Raw genomic sequence first — 26,805 nt, forward strand, 5'->3', positions numbered from 1 at the left:
TGTTGAAAGTCTGTTCTTAATTTGTTTTCTGTAAAATAACTTTGTATTTGATCAAACACAGTTTTTTCCAAAAGTTTGCTAAGCACTTGTAACAGGCTAATCATTCACTCCCAATCACCTGAGTGATGTATGACTGACATGAATCAGAACGCTCACTATACATTAACAACCAGCTGTCTGTACACTGACACCGTTTTTAATGTGTAGTAGCTCACAACATAGCGACGTAACTAATTAATTTAAACAACATACTTGCAGTAAGTACTTACATCATATAGACCTACAACTACAATAATAACTGTGGAGGAATTAAAACCAAAACAAACATGTTTGTTTGTCTCTTGCGTGTGTCTCTTGTGTTTTGTTCAGGGGGGTCTACATGTCCACTAATGTGTGTATGTGTCACGTCCTGACCAGCAGAGGGAGGTATTGTATAAGTTTTGGTCAGGATGTGGCAGGTTTTTTGTATGTTAAGGGTTTGTGTTGGGGATTGGACTCCCAATTGAAGGCAGGTGTGTTGAGTTGCCTTTGATTGGGAGTCCTATATAGAAGGGTGTGTTTTTCTTTGGGATTGTGGGTAGTTGTCCTTGCACTGCGTTGTATGTGCCTGCAAGACTGTTGCTGTCGTCTTTATTGTTTTTGTCCAGTGGATACTTTACTCCTTTTTTTAAATTAAAAAACATGAGTATCCACATACCTGCTGCGCCTTGGTCCATTCTTGAAGACAGTTGTTACAGAACTACCCACCACAAAGGGACCAAGCAGCGGAAGAGGAGGAAGCCACAGGAGAACAGGGTGGATGAATGGACATGGGAGGACATCCTGGACGACAAGGGAGTCTACACTTGGGAAGAGATCCTGGCCGGAAGGGATTGCCTCCCATGGGAACAGGTGGAGGCACTCAGGAGAGTGGAGGAACCAACACGAACGTTATGCTGGAACACGGCTGGCGAGGAAGCCGGAGAGGCACCCCCAATAAAATTTTTTGGGGGGCACACGGGTAGTTTGGCCAGGCCAAGGAAGAGCCGTAAGCCAGCTACCCGTGATTACAGGGAGGTGCGTATGAGATGGAGGGCGCCATGTTACGCTGAGGTACGCACCATCTCGCCTATACGGACGCACAGGCCAGTCCGCCCTGTACATGCGCCCCGCATGTGCCAGGGTGAGGTGAGCATTGAGCTGGAAGGGGTGATGCCAACCCTGCGCTCAAGACCGCCAGTGCGCCTCGACGGTCTGGTGTTTCCCGCTATACGCACTAGCATGGAGGTGCGTGTCTCCAGGCTGGCACGTCCAGTACCAGCCCCACGCATCAGGCGTCTAGTGCGTCAGCCTAGCCTCGCCAGTCAAGAGTCGCCAAAGCTGCCCGCCAGTCAAGAGTCACCAGAGCTGCCCGCCAGTCAAGAGTCACCTGAGCTGCCCGCCAGTCAAGAGTCACCTGAGCTGCCCGCCAGTCAAGAGTCGCCAGAGCTGCCCGCCAGTCAAGAGTCGCCAGAGCTGCCCGCCAGTCAAGAGCAGCCAGAGCTGCCCGCCAGTCAGGAGCCGCCAGAGCTGCCCGCCAGTCAGGAGCCGCCAGAGCTGCCCGCCAGTCAGGAGCCGCCAGAGCTGCCCGCCAGTCAGGAGCCGCCAGAGCTGCCCGACTGCCCGGAGCCGCCAGAGCGGCTCGACTGCCCGGAGCCGCCAGAGCGGCTCGACTGCCCTCCGGTCCAGTCCGAGCGGCCCGCCTGCCCTCCGGCCCAGCCCGAGCGGCCCGACTGCCCGGAGCGGCCAGAGCGGCTCGACTGCCCTCCGGTCCAGTCCGAGCGGCCCGCCTGCCCTCCGGCCCAGCCCGAGCGGCCCGCCTGCCCTCCGGCCCAGCCCGAGCGGCCCGCCTGTCCTCAGGCCCAGCCCGAGCGGCCCGCCTGTCCTCAGGCCCAGCCCGAGGGCCCGACTGCCCTCCGGCCCAGCCCGAGCGGCCCGACTGCCCTCCGGCCCAGCCCGAGCGGCCCGCCTGCCCTCCGGCCCAGCCCGAGCGGCCCGACTGTCCTCCGGCCCAGCCCGAGCGGCCCGCCTGTCCTCCGGCCCAGCCCGAGCGGCCCGCCTGCCCTCCGGCCCAGCCCGACTGTCCTCCGGCCCAGCCCGAGTGGCCCGACTGTCCTCCGGCCCAGCCCGAGTGGCCCGAGTGGCCCGACTGTCCTCCGGCCCAGCCCGAGTGGCCCGCCTGTCCTCCGGCCCAGTCCGAGTGGCCCGCCTGTCCTCCGGCCCAGCCCGAGTGGCCCGACTGTCCTCCGGCCCAGCCCGAGTGGCCCGCCTGTCCTCCGGGCCAGCCCGAGTGGCCGGCCTGTCCTCCGGTCCAGCCAGAGTGGTCCGTCTGCCAGGGTCAGCCCGAGTGGCCCGTCTGCCCGGCGCAGCTATCGGCGCCACCGAAGTGGGCTACGCTGAAGGTGGAGCGAGGTCCACGTCCTGCACCTGAGCCACCTCCTGGAGAGGTGGGTTGGGGAGGGAGGGTGTAGCACAGTGCCGTCGTTGACGGCAGCCACCCTCCCTTCCCTCCCTTATTGTTTAGGGGGATATTTTTTGTTGTTTGGGGGTTTGTTTTTCTTTTAGGTGCATTCCGGGGTCTGCACCTTGAGGGGGGGGGGTACTGTCACGTCCTGACCAGCAGAGGGAGGTATTGTATCAGTTTTGGTCAGGATGTGGCAGGTTTTTTGTATGTTAAGGGTTTGTGTTGGGGATTGGACTCCCAATTGAAGGCAGGTGTGTTGAGTTGCCTTTGATTGGGAGTCCTATATAGAAGGGTGTGTTTTTCTTTGGGATTGTGGGTAGTTGTCCTTGCACTGCGTTGTATGTGCCTGCAAGACTGTTGCTGTCGTCTTTATTGTTTTTGTCCAGTGGATACTTTACTCCTTTTTTTAAATTAAAAAACATGAGTATCCACATACCTGCTGCGCCTTGGTCCACTCTTGAAGACAGTTGTTACAGTATGTATCGTGGGTGTGGGTGCGGGTGCACAGCTTATTGAAAAGAACTACACGTTTTAAGCTAAATCAAATGTTATTATAGTAAGTTATAGGTACCAGAGACAACACATGATACAGCCTGCCGACCCAATGCCCTCTCCACGAAATTCCCACTAGGGAAATGTACAATTGCTCAAATGTGCACTGAATGGGTATAGTATTGGTCAGCCCACCCCATGTCAGGGATCATCAACAAGATTAAGCCGCAAGCCGATTTTTGGCAGATGGTCAGAGGTCCGGAACATAATTACAAATAATTTGTAGACAGCGAATTGACCACAAGAAGATCATACATATACCATTTGACTAAAACATAATAATTCCAAACCTTGCATACATTTGTATACGATCACATAAAATGATATTTTATTGGTCACATACACATTTAGCAGATGTTATTGCGGGTGTAGCGAAATGCTTGTAAGAAATATAGGAGCTAGAAGCAGAGCTGCTCTATCTGTCGATGCCATCTTGCACATATACAGTTGAAGTCGGAAGTTTACATACACCTTAGCCAAATACATTTAAACTTAGTTTTTCACAAATCCAGATATTTAATCCAGGTAAAGATTCCCTGCCTTAGGTCAGTTAGGGTCACCACTTCATTTTAAGAATGTGAAACGTCAGAATAATAGTAGAGAGAATGATTTATTTTAGCTTAAATGTCTTTCATCACATTCCCAGTGGGTCAAAAGTTTACATACACTGAATTAGTATTTGGTAGTGTTGCCTTTAAATCGTTTAACTTGGGTCAAACGTGTTGGGTAGCCTTCCACAAGCTTCCCACAATAATTTGGGTGAATTTTGGCCCATTCCTCCTGACAGAGCTGGCGTAAATGAGTCAGGTTTATAGGCCTCCTTGCTTGCACACGCTCTCTCAGTTCTGCCCACAAATTTTCTATGGGATTGAGGTCAGGGCTTTGTGATGGCCACACCAATACCTTGACTTTGTTGTCCTTAAGCCATTTTGCCACAACTTTGGAAGTATGCTTGGGGTCATTGTCCATTCAAAAGACCCATTTGCGACCAAGCTTTAACTTCCTGACTGATGTCTTGAGATGTTGCTTCAATATATCCACATAATTTTCCATCCTCATGATGCCATCTCTTTTGTGAAGTGCAGCAAAGCAGCCCCGCAACATGATGCTGCCACCCCCGTGCTTCACGGTTGGGATGGTGTTCTTCGGCTTGCAAACTTCCCCCTTTTTCCTCCAAACATAATGGTCATTATGGCTAAACAGTTCTATTTTTGTTTCATCAGACCAGAGGACATTCCTCCAAAAAGTATAATCTTTGTCTCCATGTGCAGTTGCAAACCGTAGTCTGGCTTTTTTATGGCGGTTTTCTTTCTTGCTGAGCGGCATTTCAGGTCAATACAGGACTCGTTTTACTGTGGATACAGATCATTTTGTACCGTTTTCCTCCAGCATCTTCACAAAGTCCTTTACTGTTGTTCTGGGATTGATTTGCACTTTTCGCACCAAAGTACGTTCATCTCTAGGAGACAGAACGCGTCTCCTTCCTGAGTGGTATGACTGCTGCGTGGTCCCATGGTGTTTATACTTGCGTACTATTGTTTGTACAGATGAACGTGGTACCTTCAGGCGTTTGGAAATTGCTCCCAAGGGTGAACCAGACTTGTGGAGGTGTACAATTTTTTTTCTGAGGTCTTGGCTGATTGCTTTCGATTTTCCCATGATGTCAAGCAAAGAGGCACTGAGTTTGAAGGTAGGCCTTGAAATACATCCACTGGTACACCTCCAATTGACTCAAATGATGTCAATTTGCCTATCAGAAGCTTCTAAAGCCATGACATCATTTCCTGGAATTTTCCAAGCTGTTTAAAGGCACGGTCAACTTAGTGTATGTAAACCTCTGACCCACTGGAATTGTAATACAGTCAATTATAAGTGAAATAATCTGTCTGTAAACAATTGTTGGAAAAATGACTTGTGTCATGCACAAAGTAGATGACTTGCCAAAACTATAGTTTGTTAACAAGAAATTTGTGGAGTGGTTGAAAAACGGGTTTTAATGACTCCAACCTAAGTGTATGTAAATTCCGACTTCAACGGTCTCTCTTTATTGTGCGTGGGAATACTTTGGAAAAGATTTCCAGAATTAAAATGACTAGGAGCTGAGTTGGTGTTTTTAAGTCTTTTAGGTCCAACAACAGTTGGGGAACCCAACAATATGGCATTCATTTCATCTTATTCAAACTGGGACAATAGTAACAAAGGAGATCAGTGAACAATCAGCACACCTGGATGAAACATATTCAGTTCACTTCAAGACTACTATGTTTGGTATATTATTTGAAGAAGCTTTTACTCAAACGTAGGGCTAGTCCAGATCAATCACTTCCAACAGACAACCTTAACTTAAAAAGTAACTTTATATTGCCAAAGGTGTCCTTAAAAATGTATTTGCATGGTACTAAGGTAGCCAGATATGTTTTTCATTTGAGTTATGGGGTATTTAACACTGAATGGACTTCCTGCTACAATATAAACTCAACCCTTTCACCAGCCGTATTTATGTGTGCTCCTTTCGCCACCTTGTGGACTAACTTAAGACCTGCATGACTGTTTTACTACGTTGATTGGCCTCACTCCACAGGCCTTGTTCTCAGTTATTTTACAAAACAACACCATTGAATAGATGTAATACACAAACAATATACCAGTTTGAATGTATATTCTGGAAAAACAACAATGTATGACAATACTGCACGGCTTCGAACGCTGCTCGTCTAATCAGCATCCAGGATCAAAACTACCCATTTCATAATTAAACATATGACACTGAGTTTAGAGCAGGAACACTGAATACATTTAATGTCTCCACATACTACAATCTTAGATATGTACAAACAAACATATATTCATTTTAGATAAAAGAACAATAACTAAATTACAGGACTGATTCAACTTCAAATTTAAAAAAAGTAAAATCTCTTCATACTGTGCTCAATTTCTAAACATTAAAATGAAGAGATTGCCTTACAAGATTCCTGGTTAAACAAACCTACATGATTAAAAAAGATAATGTTTACAAGATACTTGTTTATAAAAATAAAGACTATTTTAGATTTGGTTTCCTGTTTCAGTCATCTACATGGACGGAACTAGTCTTCAAGCTGGAATTTGTCAAGTGGTCAGTGGTGCTCCCTTAGTGGCACATCTGTGATGTCATCTCTTTCTGTAGGGGCAGGAGTGATGGCAACATTATGATAACAAAAGTACACAAATGTGCTTGTAAACATCACAATTCTAGGGTGCATTACAGGCATCATAACTTCCTTTGCAGCTTCCTTTGCAAAACAAACATGTAATATGTAAGAAAATATATGAAAATTACAATTTCAGCTCGCCTTCCACAAGATAGACAATTGAATCCTTTTTTCTCACTCACCAGTGGCTCGAGCTCCTTGTGGTCTGTGAGGTTAAACTCCGTTACAAAGTAATAGAAGTGCTTGTAACAGGTGTTGACGTGGGCCTCTGCACCCATCTGGTTCACACGATCAAAGTGATGGATGTAGACGTGGACGAACACACGGAACAGGCGAGACAAAATCTTCTTAGCTACCTGCATGAAGGTCTTTGGGAAGGGAGTACCTTCAAAATCCAAACATAAGATGGCAAAAAAGATTAAGACGTGTCCTCCTGGGACATGTAAAGTAAACACAAATGTGGTCATGCTCTCAACCTCATCTCTGTGGTTGGTTCAGTTTAATTGTCAGATTAATTCTCATCTTTAAATATTCCATTGGGTGCAAATACAATTTATATAAATATTCAAGGTTTTTGTAAATCAAGTGAGGGCTGTTATTTTCTTGTGTACTGGAGGATCATGCTTGTATCACTTGATTGAGATATGTGAGCCTTGGAAATTACCACCCCTAGGGCAAGGGTTCATGTTTCCCTTCATCCATCAAGAATAGATGACGTTATCAGTCTATCCTCTTACACTAATCTAATAGCATTTTAAAATGCATTCCTGGGGACATCTGTACATGCATTCCTATTTATACCCTACTGTAGATTTTGTGACCATTTCTAAAGCCATTGCTTGGCTGTTTCTACAGCTAGTCAGACAGCAAGTTGTGTGGTGGGAGGACGTATTAAGAATGTCTGAATTATAGTAGATTAACCGATACAACTGTTGCACTTTATAATGACAGAGAACTCAAGGAATTCAGCCCATCAAGATGATTCAGACCTATTTATCATCATCATGAATAGCCAAATAACAGATCCCATCTACCTAGTTATCATTCTTTGCACATACCGACGTTGGTGGGGAAGATGTGCTCGTTGTTGATCTGTACTTCAATCCAGTCCATCAGCAGGCTCATGTATTTTGGGGCTGGAACGGCTGTGGGCTTCTTGTACTTGTGCTCGTCCTGCCAGCGGTACTCGTACTTGGGCCCTCCGGACATGACGGGGCAGGTCTGGTCGGTGCAGGAGTCACTGATGGTGCCGTAGATGAGGTTGATGCGGTTGAAGAAGTCCACCACGTGAACAGCCACCCAGTCATTCAGGTCCTCTCCATGGGGCAACGCCACCGCCTGCTTCAGGTCCAGGCCTGCATTCAGAGACGCCTGGGCCTTCTTGTGCAGCTCAAAGCGCTGTGTCCCGGGCTCAAACTTACGCTTCGGACGGAATGTCCTCTCCTTGTTGAAGACTTGCTTCAGGGCCATGGACATTGTTGCATGTGTCAGTTTGTTTATGTGTTAATGAATGATTTACTGGTTAGAACGAGGAGATATAAACAGTGGAGCAGTTATACAATGGTTGTATTTTTCTTGCAGCTGGCTTTGGTCCTGAGGCTGATGAAGGGTCAAATCAGAGGGGAAAAAAATATTTTTTGTCAGATTCACATATATTCCATATTGTCCAATTCAGCAGTAACGTGCAGTATTCAGTCTGGTGCTGCAATGCCAACAACGTAGGCCCACAATGTATTTATTGGAGGCACTTTTATAAATCTGTAACATTTCACAAATCTGCATCACCATTAGTTCTGTTGTTTGGTACAAATGCATAATAGTGTAAGTGTTTGTGGTGTCTTGATCCATTATTGAAAATTAATAACAAATGTAAAAAATATATATTGATTAATCAGTTAATCAAATTAATAAACCATATTTAACTAACCAAAATATATAACACCTCTATGACTGCTGTCCAAAGAGTGGTAAATTCATGGAAGTCTGTCCTCCAACATAACCTGAACATCAACTTCGAGAAGAATAACCCCAATCAGTTACAACGTTGCAAAGTGAGTATTGTCACAGAGTTAGTTACCACGTTGCAAAAAGTGAGGGTTGTTAGAATGTAGTTACAATTTGTTGCAAGCTATATGAGTCATTTCCTACTTTTCACAATACATTATGGCCTGGTTCAGGCAAGCGAGACAGCATGTACAACCTTGCACAACTTTATGAAGTGACCTCAGACAATAACGCCATGTCATATATTGAGGTTACTTATATGACTATATCCAGCCAGCAGACAGATAAAGTGGTCAGGAGCAAAAGTTAAACAAACTAAGTATAGAAGCTAACGTTAGTTCATGATGTATCCTAGCGGTCGCCGGAGCACTGATGCTACGATGCTTCAAAGATGAGGGCGCCACGTTTATTCATGAGAGAAAAAAGGATAACAATCGCACTTCTTGCTTTTCGCATGATTAAGGTAACCACAAACTACTCCTCAAAACATGTTATTCATTATATCATTTAACGTAGAAATAATGGGAGTAAATTGCTCCCAAACGAGCTGACCGTAAACGCAACCACTTTCCCCGAACTTAGATAGGCTAACTTTATCACTTACTTGTTCCGCTTTAATGTTCCTTCCCTTGCTGTGTTCTCTTGAATATAATAAACTTTGCTAATCCTTTTTAAATGTATTACAACGGCTACATTTTAATTAATGTATAACGTCAGTAGTTCTGAGCATAGCTAAGTCTTTACTTAGGCAACTAAAATAAACCCCTCCCTACCAAAAAAGAAAAGAAATAACAAGCACTTCCTCTGATTTTACGTCACTTTACACGACCAAGCAGGCGCACATACAGTATTTCGTTTTATATTATTGGCGCGTTCAAGGATAGTCTGACCTCGGAAACTTGGACTTTTTTACTCGATAACTGGTGTACACGACACGAGTATAACTGGGGCCAGTCTGTTAGCAAGTTGGACATTTCCTAGTTTCCTGGTTGCAGTTGCCTACCGGGGGTGCTGTTTAACGAATGTTAAATTGTGAAAGCAAAATGTGTTTACATTCAGGACATACGAACACAGTACACAGACACACACACAGTTTCACAGCAAGATCTAAGTGAGCTTGACAGGTTTTTCTTTGTATTTAATTAAGTTGCATGTATTTGAGAATGTCTACATTGGTCAGTCCAAACTGGCTTTTTATTTCTGTTATGGAAATAAATGTATTTCCTATTACCAAGTAATTTACGGTTTCTATGCCTTTGTTTTGTTTTCCCATGTGGGCCAATTTATCTGTTAATTCTGAAAAGCTATCCAAGGATTGTTCCATATGGGTGTGTTTTTAGGGGAGTGATATTGGTTCTAGTAGAATCTGTTTCATTTTCTTCCATATTGTTATAGTGTTATGAAGTTGTTCATGTTCTTAGCTTTATCCATTGAAAATAGACACGTGAAAATGTTCTGGGGATGTGCATGACATCTTCAATATGTACCCATTGTTCGTCTTTAGTGCATTTAACAATATGTCGCAAGTAAAAGCCTTGGGGGGCGAGTTGATAAAGTCACAGGTTTGGAAAGTTAAAACCACCCAGATGTAAAACTTTGCTTTTTATTCTGTGAGGTTTATTTTCCCATATAAAGTCTGTTATGTCAAGTACACTTTTAAAATAAGTCTTAGGTAGGGTAATTGGTATTACCGAAAAATAAATATAGAAACTTTGGGAGCCATGCCATTCCAAAGAGGTTTATTCTACCTGTAAGATTTATGGGAATATTGTTCCATTTAATTAGATCTGCTTTCATGTTGTTGAGTAAAGGGAGACAATTATCTTTGTTTGTTGTCACTTATTAAGCATCCTAAATATTGAATCTTTTTTTGTGCTCCACTTACATGATCATGAGTTATAATAAAAAAAATTCTATTGCCATTATTTCATTTTTTCCACCTTCATTTTATATGCTGAGATTTTAGAGCCTTCTGAAAATATGTTTAACAAGGGGGCATTGAGTTATCAATATTAGTCAGGTATATCAGGAGATTGTCTGCAAATAAAGTTCGTTTATTTATGTTTACCAATACTGATACCTGTTACGTTTGGTTCCTGTCTAATTCTTTCTGCAAAAAGTTCAATTGCCACTGCAAACAGGAGGGGTGAGAGAGGACATCCCTGTCTTGTGCCCCTTTCTAAAGCAAATTAATCAGATAATGTATTATTTGTGTATAGTTTAGCTTTAGGATATTTATATAATATTTTTTATAAAATCTATTGTTTCAGATGTAAACTTGGCATCAACAGCCATTATTGATAAATCTATATCTTGTTTTTTAGTGTATTGCATTATACTGAAACATGTACTTGTATTTGTTTGTAAATTTCTATTTTCTACCAACCGTGATTGATTAATATGTATCAAGACTTTTGCCATTCTGTTGCTTTTGAGTTTTGTTATTATTTTATTGTCATAATTTATTACATTTATGGGTCTGTAATCTTCAGGGGACTCTCCAGATTTTCATGGTTTTAATATAACTGAAATAACTGTATGATACATGGAACTTGGAAGCACTGAATTGAGTGACGTGTGTTATCATTTGAGTAACCCTCAATTAAAAACGGACTCAAATAAAATTATATGGGAAAGCCGTCCATACCTGGTGCTTTTCTCCGTGCGAATGCTTCAACAGTGTCTAGTATTTATTTCTGTGTGATTTCAAATTTGTATGATATTTTCTGTCTGCTGATAGTTGGTTCAGGGTTATTGAGTCTAAGAATACTAAGAAGGCTGCATGATCAGTCAAACTGTTGTTTAATTCTGATTTATGTAGATTTTCATAGAAGCTTTTAAATTGATATTAATAGAGTTGTTGTTTCTAAATAAAGCATTTGTGTCCTTGTCATTTAAAATTAGAACTGGTTTGGCATTTATTCGTTTTGTGACGGCTGCAAAATGTTTAACCTGTAGTTTTTGGCTCTCTTCAAAAGTAAAACATCATACTCCTGCTTAAGTTCAGAAATTATATTTTCTTCTTTGCCTTGTAAAGATTTTTTATAGTATTTTTCTAAGATAGTCATTTATTTAAAATGTTTCTTTCATTTTAATTTCAAACTCAGATTTAACTAATGCCGAGTATGAGATTATCATTCCCCTAATATTTTACCTTTATTTAACTAGGCAAGTCAGTTAAGAACAAATTCTTATTTTCAATGACGGCCTAGGAACAGTGGGTTAACTGTCTTGTTCAGGGGCAGAACGACAGATTTGTACCTTGTCAGCTCGGGGATTCAAACTTGCAACCTTTCGGTTACTATCCCAACGCGCTAACCACTAGGCTACCCTGCCGCCACATACGCCTTAAAAGTATCCACAATTATTTAGGTGGTCGGCTATTCTCTGTCCTATATGTCTACATTTGTAATGGTAAAGGTCTTTATGTTTTTGTTTATGTATTTAATACATTTCAGGTCTTGAAGATGTGCTCTGTTCATTCTCCATATTCTGTCACTAAATTAATTTTCTATTGGTGTAATTAAGCATGATACAGGAGAATGATCAAATATCGCTATGTCATGTATTTTTTAACCCAGTATATTGTTGAGTGCATTTTTGGAATTACAATTTAGTCAATTCTTGAATAGCATTTCTTACTTTGAGAAAAAAAGGAGTAGTCTTTTGTAGTTGGGAATAGTAATCTCTAGGTTTCCTGTAAATTATTTGTGGAGATGAACATTTTCAGTCTCTTTGGAGGTTCCTTGAATTGTACCATGTAAGGTACAATTTAAGATTAGAAAATGGCCTTCTTGGTCCGTGTGCTGGGATATAAGGGAAAATTGTTATTTACTTATTTATCAGGATGCCTACACCAGTATATGCCTCTCTAACCCAGCTCCTCTTTAAATATGATACTTCTCCTTTTTGAAGTGAAAACCACATCCTCTCATAATCTCTTGAATGTTCAAGAACCCCCCCCCCCCCACCCTCTCTTCCCCTCAGACACCCTTACACCCATCCATATAGCCATTCTCCTTCATTCACATACAACCCCTACCCTATGCATCCACACACCCATTCTCTCCCGCCCTCCTAAACGTATTCATATTCATCCTCCCTCACACCTCACGCGTTTGGAAATTACTCCCAAGGATGAACCAGACTTGTGGAAGTCTACTTTTTTTTCTGAGGTCTTGGCTGATTTATTTTGATTTTCCCATGATGTCAAGCAAAGAGGCACTGAGTTTGAAGGTAGGCCTTGAAATACATCCACAGGTACACCTCCAATTGACTCAAGTTATGTTAAGTTATCAGAAGCTTCTAAAGCCATGACATCATTTTCTGGAATTTTCCAAGCTGTTTAAAGGCACAGTCAACTTAGTTTATGTAAACTTCTGACCCACTGGAATTGTGATACAGTCAATTATATATAATCTGTCTGTAAACAATTGTTGGAAAAATGACTTGTGTCATGCACAAAGTAGATGTCCTAACTGACTTGGCAAAACTATAGTTTGTTAACAAGAAATTTGTCGAGTGAGTTTTAATGAGTTTTAATGACTCCAACCTAAGTGTATGTAAACTTCCGACTTCGACTGTTCATGCTGTGTTTCCCCCTTTGAATTGTCTTATCAGTGTCTATGTAGCCCGTATTCAGCTACTTCTATCATTACTTCATAGAGAAGAACCTTCGCTTGGGGAAAGTACACTTAACAAAAATATCAAAGCAACATGTAAAGTGTTGGTCCCATGTTTCATGAACTGAAATAAAATATCCAGAAATGTTTCATACACGCAAAAAACGTATTTCTCTCAAATGTTGTGAACAAATTTGTTTACACCCCTGTTAGTGAGCATTTCTCCTTTGCCAAGATAATTCACCCAGCTGACAGTTATGGCATATCAAGAAGCTGATTAAACAGCATGGTCATTACACAGGTGCACCTTGTGCTGGGGACAATAAAAGGCCACTAAAATGTGTAGTTTAGTCACACAACTCATTGCCACAGATGTCTCAAGTTTTGAGGGAGCGTGTAATTGGCATGCTGACTGCAGGAATGTCCACCAGAGCTGTTGCCAGAGAAATTCATGTAAATTAATGTCTACCATAAGCTGCTTCCAATATTGTTTAAGAGAATTTGGCAGTATGTCCAACAGGCCTTACAACCTCAGACCATTTGTAATCCCGCCAGCCCAGGACTATCCAGTTTCTTCACCTGCAGGATCGTCTGAGACCCGCCACCCATACAGCTGATGAAACTGTGGGTTTGCACAACCCAAGAATTTCTGCCCAGAAACCGTCTCAGGGAAGCTCATCTGCGTGCTCGTCGTCTGACCTGACTGCAGTTCGGTGTCGTAACCGACTTCAGTGGGCAAATGCTCAACTTCGATGGCCACTGGCACGCTGGAGAAGTGTGCTCTTCCCGGTTGAATCCCAGTTTCAACTGATTGTGTTGTGTGGGTGAGCGGTTTGCTGATGTCAACGTTATGAACAGAGTGCCCCATGGTGGCGTTGGGGTTATGGTATGGGCAGGCATAAGCTACGGACAATGAACGCAATTGCATTTTATCGATGGCAATTTGAATGCACAGAGATACCGGGATGAGGTCCTGAGGGCCATTGTCGTGCCATTCATCCGCCGCCATCACCTCATGTGATGCACAGCCCCATGTCGCAAGGATCTGTACACAATTCCTGGAAGTAGAAAATGCCCCAGTTCTTCCATGGCCTGCATACTCACCAGACATGTCACCAATTGAGCATGTTTGAGATGCTCTGGATTGATGTGTACTACTGCGTGTTGCAGTTCCAATATCCAGCAACTTCGCACAGCCATTGAAGAGGAATGGAACAACATTCCACAGTCCACAATCAACAGCCTGATCAACTCTATGCGAAGGAGATGTGTCACGCTGCATGAGGTGGTCACGCCAGATACTGACTGGTTTGCTGATCCACACCCCAAAGTATCTGTGACCAACAGATGCATATCGTGTTCCCAGTCATGTGGAATCCATAGATCAGGGACTAATGAATTTATTTCAATTGACTGATTGCCTTATATGAACTGTAACTCAGTAAAATCTTTAAAACTATTGTATGTTGCATTTATATTGTTGTTCAGTATAGTTTTAATCATGTTTTGAGGTTATATAGTGTTTGTTTATATTTACTTTGTTTACAAGCATTGAAGTAAAACAAGCTTATATTTTGGATCTGATGGGGTACGACAGTTGATCTAAGCTCATGAAGAATTTACAAGATATATTCTTCAAGAATCAAAGGGTATATATTATTAATTTATAAGATATATTCTTCAAGAATCAAAGGGAACATATCATTAATTTGTAAGTCCAAAAATGGATGTACTGTAGCAACTGCAGATTGCCTGTTTGAGCCGATGTTTCTGGCCTTTTTACTTTTCATAATTCATTCACAAATTCTTTTCACAATTACTTGATATAGATACACCATATTCTGTGAAAATTTTTAATCATGACATATTAAGGAATGTATACAGTGCTGGAGCACTTAAATATAATTCACACTAGACCTATAGTATAAGTACTCTCAAGGAAACATTACACTTTCAAAATGCAATTTTACCATGCACAATTCTTTATGAAGCGTTTCTTTCAAACTATTCCAAACCTCAGATGATGCAGTCTTGAGCTACCTTTCAGAAGAGGAGCATCCTCTCAAGAATGACTTTAATTACAAACTCACATTTGTGTATATAAAGCTTGTTTAGCTGTTTATTGTAGCTGCCTGTTGCTGAAGCTGTCAGCTAGTGCCCAGACTAGTACATAAGAAGCTCTTTGTCTATATTAAAGAATGCATTGTATGGCAGGGGGACAGAGTGTCTGTTGTCCCTGGTCTACTTGAGAGGCTCAGCAGCGTCTGCGGTCACCTCAGGCGGAGTTTTGTTGGATATGGAGTAATAAAAGACTCGCATGCGCTCCTCCACCTTCACAAAGCCTGGCCGGTCCTCGTGTCTGAGAAGAGAAAGGTCAGACACTTTAGATGTGATGCATCTACTTTTAAATCGGCAGCGGTGTGGCCTAGTAGCCTACTTCCCATGTGGTGTGAAAATTAATAGAAGGTCTCTAGTTTCTCACTTACTTGTATGTCCAGCAGTCCTTCATCAGTGCATACATTCTATCTGGACATCCAGACGGACATTCCATCCGGCTCCCACTGGCAATGAAACTGATCACCTCCGGACCTTTCATTTTCTGATCATATTTGGTAAAGACGCAGATTATGTTAATCTAGACAGCACTGTGTTGGAGGCTGTTATTTAAGCAATAATGCACAATGGGATGAAGTATATGGCCAAGGGCTGTTCTTATGCATGACATAATACGGAGTGCCTGGATACAGCCCTTAACAGTGGCCATATACCACAAACCCCCGAGGTGCCTTATTGCTATTATAAACTGGTAACAAATGTAATTAGACCAGTATAAAGAAATGTTTTGTCATACCCATGGTATACGGTCTGATATACCACGGCTTTCAGCCAATCAGCATTCAGGGCTCGAACCACCCAGTTTATAATACAGTATAAACATTTAACTATATTGTGGTTATATGTCTTGCAGGTGCTGTACAGATTGTACCTTGTATGGTTTTCCTCCGTAAGAAAAGGCTTCCCACATGGTGACACCAAAGCTCCAGACATCACTCTTGCTGGAGAACTTGTGGAAGTTCATGCATTCAGGAGCATACCACTTCAGCGGCCATTTTCCTGCTATGCGTGCCTATGTACCCATGCACGCCCACCACACACACACACACATACCATACCACATGAATAATATATAAAGAACTGCAGCATTTGACTATATAAAACAGACCAAGATTATAGCACATGACACGTGCAAGAGACTCCTACCTTGTAATAGTTGTCATCAGCACCCAAAGCCTTGGACAGACCAAAGTCACTGATCTTGGCAAACTGTTGGTTGACCAGCAGGACGTTGCGAGCTGCCAGGTCTCTGTGCACAAAGTTCTTCTCCTCCAGGTACTTCATTCCCATAGACACCTGGTGCATCAGCCCCACAATGTTCTCCACTGTGACCTTATCCCTGAGAGGTAGAAGGACAGAAAGGGAACTCAAATTAACCTTTCGGGAAATTACAGTATGTCATGGTATTGTTTGAGTATTAGTAGTGCTATCATTAATGGCATTTCCATAACTCTCTATGATCAATGTCACTACTAAGAGAATAACATGCCTTATGAAACTGTATATACTGTACTACACGTGTGAAATAATTGGCCTTACTTATTGGTGGAGAGGAACTTGTTGAGTGGCCCAGCAGAAGCTATCTCCATCACCAGCATTAGGCACTCAGCCTGACAGAGCCCCAGCATGCGGACAATGTAAGGGTTACTCAGCTGGTGCATGATCTCCGCCTCCCTCATCATCTCATCTTTCACCAGCTTCTCATTCTCACTCTTCAGCACCTTGATGGCCACATCAGTGTGGCCCCTGGAACCACACAGAAATTAGTGGTGTTATGAATAGGGCCCCATGTTTTTCCTAATTATAGCCTGTAACTGGGGTCCAGATTTTTTCCTGATCAGCTAATTTTGTCAGTAAAAATAATAAGAAACCTCTGACCTAAAACGTAGTTATCAATTGTTACAAATGGCTCTAGGCTGATGTTATAGGTTCTAAACTCAGGATCTGGTGTTCTGGTTTGATTCATCCAAAAAGCAGGTCACCCCCCTCTCACTTATTTGTCTTGAAGACTCCTTTCTTGACACAGCCAAAGTTTCCCGAGCCGAGCTCCACCTCGTCAATCATCAGCTGATCCCTATTGATGAAGAACTTCTTCAGGTCATTGGGGTCATGGTAAGGGTTGACAAATTCACTGCAGTCCATGGGCAGCATCTGACGGTCTGTGGGGGGCGAAGTATTGATTTCCTTGGAGCCCCCCAGAGGTACTGTAAGAAAGAGACAACCACAGGGAAATGTCTTAAAGACTAATTTAGTGATTTGTGTATGTGTGGGTTTTGGTGGAAAGGCCATGTGTGTCTGTTGTAATGTTATTGACCTACCTCCAGGTGGCGGTGTGTATGCATTTGTTCTGGGCCGCCTCTGAAAGAAATGTACTGTATTTAATAGTAATATAATAATAGTAATAATAATAATAAGCCATTTAGCAGATGCCTCAATAAATACATTAGAAAGAAAGTATCTACCATGGAGAAATTAGAAAATGTTCTTGATACTCACCCCCGAGGGCACAACAGGAGTCTCTGAAAATGGATTTGAGAAAGAAGAAAATTAATTCAATGGCATGAGGGACAAAGTTTAGTGAAACAATAAGAAGAATTTGATGACTGTGAACAAAATGTTGATTAAGTACGTTTGGTGTTGTTGCGGTTCACACACGGTTCCCTCAGAACTGTCACTAGCCCATCAGGTTTCATCTTCAGATACTCAACCAGCTGCAGAAGGGAGGGAGAGTGGCAGGGAAAGATAACTATCTTTGTCTTAAACATTAGGTAGCAGACATAATAAACTTGGACTCATTTGTTGGAGAAGAGAGAACAGCCTACCTGCCACACAGTGTCAAATTTGGTTCCCTCTGGCATGGAGTACTTCCCTGATTTGTCATGGAGGATCTGGTAATGGTAGGCCGTTTTTCCGTACATCAAAGAAAGGGCAAAGGTGCTGGACTCTTCCCTGTCTCTGACTCTGATGAATAAAAACCCAAATCAAACTATGTTGTGGGTGTTTTTAGAACCTTTGCGTAGTGTTTGACTAAAATGCATTTCATGACTCACAGGAACTTTCCATCTGGCTGTGCCCCGGAGTAGAGCCGCCTCTCCCCTTCCTGGCGAGGTATCTTGCTGTGGTACCAGGGCATCCTCTCATGGGCGGTGGTGGCGATCAGCTTCTCCAGCTGTGGAGCCTGGCTGATGATAGCCTGCTCCATGGCCTCCCCCTGAACACAGACACAAAGTCAGACAGGAAACTACATCAGAGAAAGTGTTTATGTGACTTCAGGCCCTGCTGCCTTTCATCCTGTGATAGTCGCTCTGGTTAACAGCGTCTGTGAAATTACTCAAATGTAATTTAGCCAACCCTCACCTCCAGGTTCCAGGTCTGTCGTACATACTCCCTCAGCATGTTGTCCCTCAGGTTATCAAAGACGCCTGCTCTGATGGGGTTGTCTGGGGAGCGCAGACAGGGCTTCCTCAGGGTGCACACCAGGCCATCTGAATCCTTACTGTAAAACTCACAGAGCTCCGCTGGACCACAGTGGGGCTTTCCACCTGCAATACAGTAGGTGTTGTTGAGCTGTTTCTCCACAGAGTAGTGGTGGAACTCCACGTTCCACACCAGGGAGACCACGTAGCCGCCCAGGCTCCGCAAACACTGGCGCAGCAGAAACAGCCCGTCGGCCATGCCTGCCAGCTTCAGGTGCTCCTCAGCCTCCGAACGACTGATACTGCCGTAGAAAAAAGGCAGCTCTGCCGCAGGGTCGGTCGTCATGTCTGAGTCTCCTCAGGCAGTACGAGGGAAGACTCCTCAGTTAAAAGGGTTGGAGATGGCTGGAGGCTCCTGGTTAAAGATCTATATAAGGAGAATGGAAAATAATTATGGATGACCACTATTTAAAAAAACAATATTCAAATTACTACAGTATATGTGTTTTTCTAATTGAGGTTGTTGATGAGGTACAGTGTTCAGCCTTTATCATAACTCACATTGAGGCTCCATCTTATGGACCCAGATGAGTGACTGAGGTATTTGTGTGGTTGGGCTGTTCAGTGTGCAGTAATTGAGATAGGGAGTGTGTGTTTCTCTGCACAGGCACAGGCTGGTGTTAAGCACAGCCACAACAGGAAGTTGACAACCGCCCCCATCCTCCTTCTCCAACCTCTCTTTAGTTTCTCACTCTTCCGTTGAGCAGGTGCTGCTGTTTCCAAAGCTTTTCAACACACTAGTGACTAATTTACATGAAGATTAAGGGAACATATCATTTTTAGATAAATGAAAATACAAAACCAAACAGATGTAAAGCCCCCAACCTGTGCTTTTAACTGACTATCAGGAAATGTAAAATAAACCAAGTGTAGACTATAGGTTAGCATCACAGCATTTTGTGTCTGTTCTACTGCGAGCTAGCTTTATTTGATGACAAGCGAGAAAAGCCTGTTGGTGGGAAATACACAGATGAGTATCATGATATCTTTCAAAACATGGATACCATGATACCATATCACACACAATTATAAAAAGGAGCTTGGTAGACAAAATAAAGATAGGCATTGAATCAGTTAACATAGTGATACTTTGATGTAGTTTTCTATTTGCGGTCGTCATATAACTTCCCCTTTTTCTTTTCAATTGACACCCCCATTTTGGAAAAAGAAAGCTTTAGCTAAACATGTTTTCCAATCTGTTGGTGTGCGTCATAGGTTAGGGTGGTTTTCCTTGGTTTGGTTTGCAGTTAATGACCTGCCAAAATTTCACTTCAGTTTATTACATGATACACAATTACTACTAGCTCCTTATGGGAACTCTTCATGGCCAATATTGATTTTTGTTTCAGAGATCTGAAGTCCTGTGCTTGGTGAAATGATTCTCTGAGGTGGGGTATGTCAAAAGGGGAGAATGTAAGGACTATCACCTGAAGCTTGTGTCTATGCTTAAAAGTGTAGTGTGATTCAACCACAGTTTCCTGGGCGTACCTGTGACAGACTGCCCACATCTATGGCGGACACACAGACAGACCCACAGAGAGCCGCAATGAGCCACAACGCACGTAGACTCCACCATGGTCTGAGAACTTCAACCCCCCCCCTCACCACACGGTTAAAGGACAGGGGTCTTTACATGTTGTGAATGGCTCAAACTGAACTGACTAGTGTTTCGTTTTATTTCCTGTCTTTTTATCCTGGTATTATATGAGCTGAATTGAACAGCTAAAACCCTGAATGACAGACTAAAGTACTTGAGAGTAACCATAAAAGTCAGTTACCATGAAAATTGAAAGATGTTAAGAAAAAAAAAATCTGTCAAAGAAGACGTATTGTCAACAAGAGAGTTGTTGACTAGGAAATGTCCACATTTTATTTTCTAGTGTCCTGAATTTATGAGTGAACACAGACAAAACCATAAAGGTCTCACCACTACTTAATAATTGGAGCATAAATATGCTGTTTGCTTTTGAACACCCCAATTCTCTTCCCTCATCTTGCTTTCCTTCCACCTCAGAACAGACATTAGGACCACATCGAAAACAGCTGTAGGTCTATACTCTCCACTGGAAGGCCATGCATTCTCATACTGTGCTTTGCCTGGAGGTTGGTTGTGGTTAACAGCTGAGCCAGTACAGGGCATACAGTACCAGCCTCGGCAGGCTGAAGGCTGTAGCTTTAAAGAGCGGGGACATAGCAGAGCAGCAACCCTCCTGTGTTCTGACGCACAGCTTTTCCCATGCAGGTACAAGTGGCTGTGAGCTCTACAGATGGAATGCCCTATCCACTGCAGCACAGAGGATAACATGGAGGGTCTTTTGTTTGGCTATAAGACATGACATTCATCAACTATTAACAGTTGACTCAGGGTTGCTAAATTAGTTCATTGGCTCATGGCCATGAACTGTAACAAAAATAATGCATATTTGCCTTGTATTTCATATAATCATAGTAAGATAAAACAAAGTGTGGGTTATTATTTGTCTTTGAATCGGATTCAAATGATCATTCAAAAGACTTTATATACCAGGAGGGGTATCGGTTTTGTAAGTTACGCTAACAAAAACATTCCTAAATTATTACATTACTTTGGCTTCTATGCACTTAGCAACATGTTTTAAATCAGGCAAACATCTAATAAGTTAGGCTTATCAGAACATGTCCAAATATATACACGTGTTCAATGCAGAAATTCTTTATATTGTTAGAATTCTAGGCCTCTAGAACAGATAAACCACACCATGTTGCTTAATAACGCCTTCAGAGTTTTGTAGAAACAACCACACAAATAGGCCTACAAACATCAAGCGTAGGTCTACATTCAAATGATGGGAGGTCTCTAGTAAGAGGTTAATTTACAAATGAAGTCAGTGGGCCAGACTGCTACCTTATAAATTGCTTACGTCAATGGAAAATCGAAGAGACTCCAATGCGTATATTTTTCCTATGGGCCTACGTAGAAGATTATTGTCAATTTCAAATCAAGCTTTTTGAATTTCGTTTCCTGCTTTTGTTTTATGAACATGCAAAGTGCTTACTGTTGCCTTGTTGGGTTTCTGACAGTGGCCCCTCATCCAACTATATTTAGCCAGTCGATCTTAAGACCAAACCTAAGAGTATAATTAAGTATTTGTAAGCCATAACTCTTTCCCTGGAACGACAACACATCAGTCTCAGTGATCTGGGTTGTGGCATCTCTGTAAAGAGTTGAGCTACACATGGGCCCAGAAGTCCTCAGATCCTCAGGACACTAGTTTAGCCAGTCATGTTTAAGCCAGGGACTTATCTCAACAGGCAAATCATGTTGTATTTTATAGATATTCCATTGCATTGGTTGAACTGGATTCCAGTAGGTCCGTAAATGTCACAGAAGGTTGTTCTGTCATCTAGACGAGAATGAGTCTCTTAAAAATAATATAAAAAGACAGCACCTTATTTTCATACAAAGCACAGTATTGGTAATCTATTTTGTAATAATTATGTGATTACATGTGCCAACAAGTCTCAAAATAGAATCTATAATTCAAAAAGAAAGTTACAAGCAATAAACAACACACATAGAACACTTGGGTGTGTCCGCTTAAAAACCGTACCCCCTTTAGGCTTTCTATTCATATACACAATGAAAACAACTATTTATAAATATAATCTCTACTTTTGAAGCCACAGCGAGAATGTCTTTGCCACACTGTGGTAAAGACATTTTGCATTTGTTACAGCATAAACTCTGCTAATAGAAACGTATTAACACTTAAATGTGTTCAAGGCACTGGTTAAAAGGGAACAAACATTTCCAGAACAGTCTTTTATATATATCATTGATATAAATTCAGTCTAAAATATTGTATTAGTATATTTCGAAGTAGATTAAAAGTAATAGCATTTCAATTTAAGATTTTTTCCATCTCCGAAAGACAAAAGCCTTGTTATATAAATATATCAATATAATCCTATTTACTCCATTGCAAATAAGTATATAAAAAACACAGGACTGACTTAAGATGCACTCACCATAAACTATTTGACTGGAACCAAGGGAAGAGAAGTCAGAGCTAGACAGGTTGGCCTCAGAGAGAGAGTAGCTGAGTCTGGTGACAGAGCAGAGGCATCAGTGATAGTGTGAGGGTGCAGGAAAACTATGTCGGTTGATCGATACAGTCCTGGAATCTTCACAGAGAAACTAACCTACTTCCTTACCTCAGCTACATGAAGTGACAGCAGTTCTCTATACAGCCATCTGAAACAGCAGCCCCAGTCTTCTGTCTCCACCTGTAGCCTGCCACCACGACCCTCCAGCAGTGAGGCTATGACGGAGGTTTTAATGGTTAGATGGAACATTCAAATCCAGTGCATTCGGAAAGTTTTCAGACCCCTTGACTTTTTCCACATTTTGTTAACGTTACAGCCTTGTTCTAAAATTGATTAATTTGTTAATAATACCCCATAATGACAAAGCAAAAACAGTTTTTTAGACATTTTTGCACCTAAAAATAAAATATCACATTACGTAAGTTTTCAGACCCTTTACTCAATACTTTGTTGAAGAACCTTTGGCAGCGATTACAGCCACTGGTCTTCTTGGGTACACCTGCAATTGGGGAGTTTCTCCCATTCTTCTCTGCAGATCCTCTCCAGCTCTGTCAGGTTGGATGGGGAGCGTCACTGCACAGCTATTTTCAGTTCTCTCCAAAGATTTTAGATCGGGTTCAAGTCCGGGCTCTGGCTGGGCCACTCAAGGACATTCAGAGACTTGTCCCGAAGCCACTCCTGCATTGTCTTGGCTGTGTGCTTAGTGTCGTTGTCCTGTTGGAAGGTGAACCTTCACCCCAGTCTGAGGTCCTGAGCAGGTTTTTATCAAGGATCTCTCTGTACTTTGCACCGTTCATCTTTCCCTCAATCCTGACTAGTCTTCCAGTCCCTGCTGCTGAAAAACATCCCCACAACATGATGCTGCCACCACCATGCTTCACCGTAGGGCTGGTGCCAGGTTTCCTCCAGATGTGATGCTTGGCATTCAGGCCAAAGAGTTCAATCTTGGTTTCATCAGACCACAGAATCTTGTTTCTCATGGTCTGAGAGTCCTTTAGGTGCCTTTTGGCAAAATCCAACCGGGTTGTCATGTGCCTTTTACTGAGGAGTGGCTTCCTTCTGGCCACTCTAGAATAATGGCCTGATTGGTGGAGTGCTGCTAAGATGGTTGTCCATCTGGAAGGTTCTCCCATCTCCACAGAGGAACTCTGGTGCTCTGTCAGAGTGACCATCGGGTTCCTGGTCACCTCCCTGACCAAGGCCCAGGATTGCTCAGTTTGGCCGGGCGGCCAGCTCCAGGAAGAGTCTTGGTGGTTCCAAACATCTTCCATTTAAGAATGATGGAGGCCACTGTGTTCTTGGGGATCTTCAATGCAGCCTGAAATGTTTTGCTACCCTTCCCCAGATCTGTGCCCCGACACAATCCTTTCTTGGAGCTCTTGGAGCTCTACTGCTGGTGAGTCTCTGATCCACCTCTACGCAGACAACACCATTCTGTATACTTCTGGCCCTTCTTTGGACACTGTGTTAACAAACCTGCAGATGAGCTTCAATGCCATACAACACTCCTTCCATGGCCTCCAACTGCTCTTAAATGCAAGTCAAACTAAATGCATGCTCTTCAACCGATTGCTGCCTGCTCCTGCCCGCCCGTCCAGCATCACTACTCTGGACGGTTCTGACCTAGAATATGTGGACAACTACAAATACCTAGGTATCTGGTTAGACTGTAAACTCTCCTTCCAGACTCACATTAAGCATCTCCAATCAAAAATTAAATCTAGAATCGGCTTCCTATTCCACAACAAAGCATCCTTCACTCATGCTGCCAAACATACCCTCGTAAAACTGACTATCCTACCGATCCTTGACTTCGGCGATGTCATTTACAAATTAGCCTCCAACACTCTACTCAGCAAATTCGATGTAGTCTATCATAGTGCCATCCGTTTCTTCACCAAAGACCCATATACTACCCACCACTGTGACCTGTATGCTCTCGTTGGCTGGCCCTCGCTTCATATTCGTCGCCAAACCCACTGGCTCCAGGTCATCTATAAGTCTTTGCTAGGTAAAGCCCCGCCTTATCTCAGCTCACTGGTCACCATAGCAGCACCCACCCGTAGCAGTTATATTTCACTGGTCATCCCCAAAGCCAACTCCCCTTTGGCCACCTTTCCTTCCAGTTCTCTGCTGCCAATGACTGGAAATAATTGCAAAAATCACTGAAGCTGGAGTCTTATATCTCTCTCACTAACTTTAAGCATCAGATGTCAGAGCAGCTTATCTGTACACAGCCCATCTGTAAATAGCCCACCCAACTACCTCATCCCCATATTGTTATTTATTGTTTTGCTCCTTTGCACCCCAGTATCTCTACTTGCACATTCATCATCTGCACATCTATCACTCCATTGTTTAATTGCTAAATTGTAATTATTTCGCCACTATGGCCTATTTCTTGCCTTACTTCCTAATCTTACTTTGCACACACTGTATCTAGATTTTTCTATTGTGTTATTGACTGTACCTTTGTTTATCCCACGTGTAACTCTGTGTTGTTTGTGTCGCACTGCTTTGCTTTATCTTGGCCAGGTAGCAGTTGTAAATGAGAACTTGTTCTCAACTGGCCTACCTGGTTAAATAAAGGTGAAATAAATAAATACAATTTTAAAAATTCCTTCGACCTCATGACTTGGTTTTTGCTCTGACATGCACTGTCAACTGTGGGACCTTATATAGACAGGTGTGTGCCTTTCCAAATCATGTCCAGTCAATTGAATTTACTACGTTTCAAGTTGTAGAAACATCTCAAGGATGATCAATGGAAACAGGATGCACCTGAGCTCAATTTCAAGTCTCATAGCAAAAGGTCTAAATACTTATGTAAATAAGGTATTTCTGTTTTATATTTTTAATACATTTGCAAAAATTTCTAAAAACCTTGTTTTCGCTTTGTCATTATGTGGTATTGTGTGTAGATTGATAAGGGAAAATGTGGAAAATGTAAAGGGGTCTGAATGCTTTCTGAATGCACTGTATGTTGGAGGCCACATTTCAAAACAGGGCCAATGCATTGTCTACCGTACCTTACAAAAAAAGTTTAAAGAAGGCCATGCTTAAAATCAACTACGGAGGGCCGTCTGGATTAAAGGAGACGTTCACTATATTTAAACCAAATCTCTATTTTCGATGTTAATGGCATTATTATAGAAGTGCCTAGATCTTTGTGATCTTAATTGTTTTTGAGAAACTTACCCTACCAGTGATATACTTCCTCATGCTTCTTCAGAAGTTATAGGGGCACAGAAAAACATGAACAAAGGCTCCAAAAACACCCAAATACTTCCTTTTAGAAACGACAACGCAACCAGTATAGTGATGCAGGTCTTTAGATGTTGTACACATGAAATTGTGTCACTCTGACTTTATCCGTAATGCTATGATCCATTCTGTGCAAATCAAACGGTTTCCCCTACCAGCTGTGCAGTGAAATGGAATATAACATTGCAGATAAATTTACATTGCGGATACATTTACAATTGAGATATTTTTCATATTTTTTCTGACATTGCAGATCAAATATGCATTGCAGATAAATGTACATTGAAAATAGAGATTTGGTTAAAATAAAGTGAACTTCTACTTTAACTATTCAGGTAACTACACTGTCATCTTATTATAACTAATAACACACGGGTACAACTAGGTCATATAGAACCTACTACAGCAACATCTCCACACCAGACCTGACAGTGCAACCCCATTCTGGGTTACATGTATGCCAGCATTAGTCATGTAAATGCCATAGGCCTATTTTGGGTAAAGTCATAATTGATGAGTACTCCGATTAAAACATCTCCTTTTATCTAGCTAATCGGAGTTTTTGCAGTGTTTAATCTGTGAATGTTCTATAGCAAACTGCACCAGTGAAAACGAAGAAGTGAGTTCGAAAATCTGAAAGTAGGAAATCCTACACATTATAGAAACGTTTTTCACAAAATGAATTTGGCTTCTCAAAATAACATTGTCGTTGATAAAACGTTTATTTTGATTAGAATCCCCATAAGAACCAGATGTTGCAGCCTCTCCCGTCTCTTAAACCAGGTTATTTTGGAAGTCGCTTTTCTTGCAAGCATGATGTATAGCTGAACTTTTTCATCGAAATATCATATTGTAAACGTCCATTGGAACAAAATGTATGTCTTTATATGTTGTTGCATAAGTTTGGTTGTAGTTGTGTTATAAACATCACATTGGGCCCCCTCTGTTTTCTGTAGCCAAAAATCTTTGGTGTAGCTCCTCCGTGCGTACGGACGCTACCATTACCATTT

General features: G+C 42.3%; 2 protein-coding genes across 5 annotated transcripts; both read right to left on the reverse strand.

The window, feature by feature from the left end:
• Window positions 1–5,678: 5,678 nt before the first annotated feature.
• LOC115192550 (MOB kinase activator 3A) lies at window positions 5,679–9,146 on the reverse strand. The gene is made up of 4 exons (XM_029751180.1): window positions 8,837–9,146; window positions 7,287–7,827; window positions 6,411–6,613; window positions 5,679–6,197 (listed from the first exon to the last, which is right to left on the reverse strand). Exons 2-4 carry the CDS (start codon window positions 7,702–7,704, stop codon window positions 6,168–6,170), a joined length of 651 nt encoding a protein of 216 aa, XP_029607040.1. The 5' UTR covers window positions 7,705–7,827; window positions 8,837–9,146; the 3' UTR covers window positions 5,679–6,167.
• Window positions 9,147–14,693: 5,547 nt separating this feature from the next.
• On the reverse strand, window positions 14,694–22,746 carry LOC115192548 (tyrosine-protein kinase ZAP-70). Of its 4 annotated transcripts, none has more exons than XM_029751177.1 (14): window positions 22,640–22,746; window positions 22,454–22,530; window positions 18,327–18,812; window positions 18,020–18,180; window positions 17,792–17,930; window positions 17,599–17,680; window positions 17,466–17,488; window positions 17,288–17,327; window positions 16,963–17,173; window positions 16,509–16,715; window positions 16,116–16,308; window positions 15,841–15,981; window positions 15,341–15,453; window positions 14,694–15,213 (listed from the first exon to the last, which is right to left on the reverse strand). In XM_029751177.1, exons 3-14 carry the CDS (start codon window positions 18,729–18,731, stop codon window positions 15,096–15,098), a joined length of 1,833 nt encoding a protein of 610 aa, XP_029607037.1. In that variant the 5' UTR covers window positions 18,732–18,812; window positions 22,454–22,530; window positions 22,640–22,746; the 3' UTR covers window positions 14,694–15,095. The 4 variants fall into 4 exon arrangements, with proteins under 4 accessions (XP_029607037.1, XP_029607038.1, XP_029607039.1 ...); XM_029751178.1 differs by having other exon boundaries at window positions 15,072–15,213; window positions 18,327–18,511; XM_029751179.1 differs by lacking the exon at window positions 22,640–22,746 and having other exon boundaries at window positions 15,072–15,213; window positions 18,327–18,511; window positions 22,454–22,550.
• Between the last annotated feature and the right edge of the window lie 4,059 nt (window positions 22,747–26,805).

The sequence above is a fragment of the Salmo trutta genome, chromosome 4 (assembly GCF_901001165.1).
Source record: "Salmo trutta chromosome 4, fSalTru1.1, whole genome shotgun sequence".
Classification (NCBI taxonomy): Eukaryota; Metazoa; Chordata; class Actinopteri; order Salmoniformes; family Salmonidae; genus Salmo; species Salmo trutta.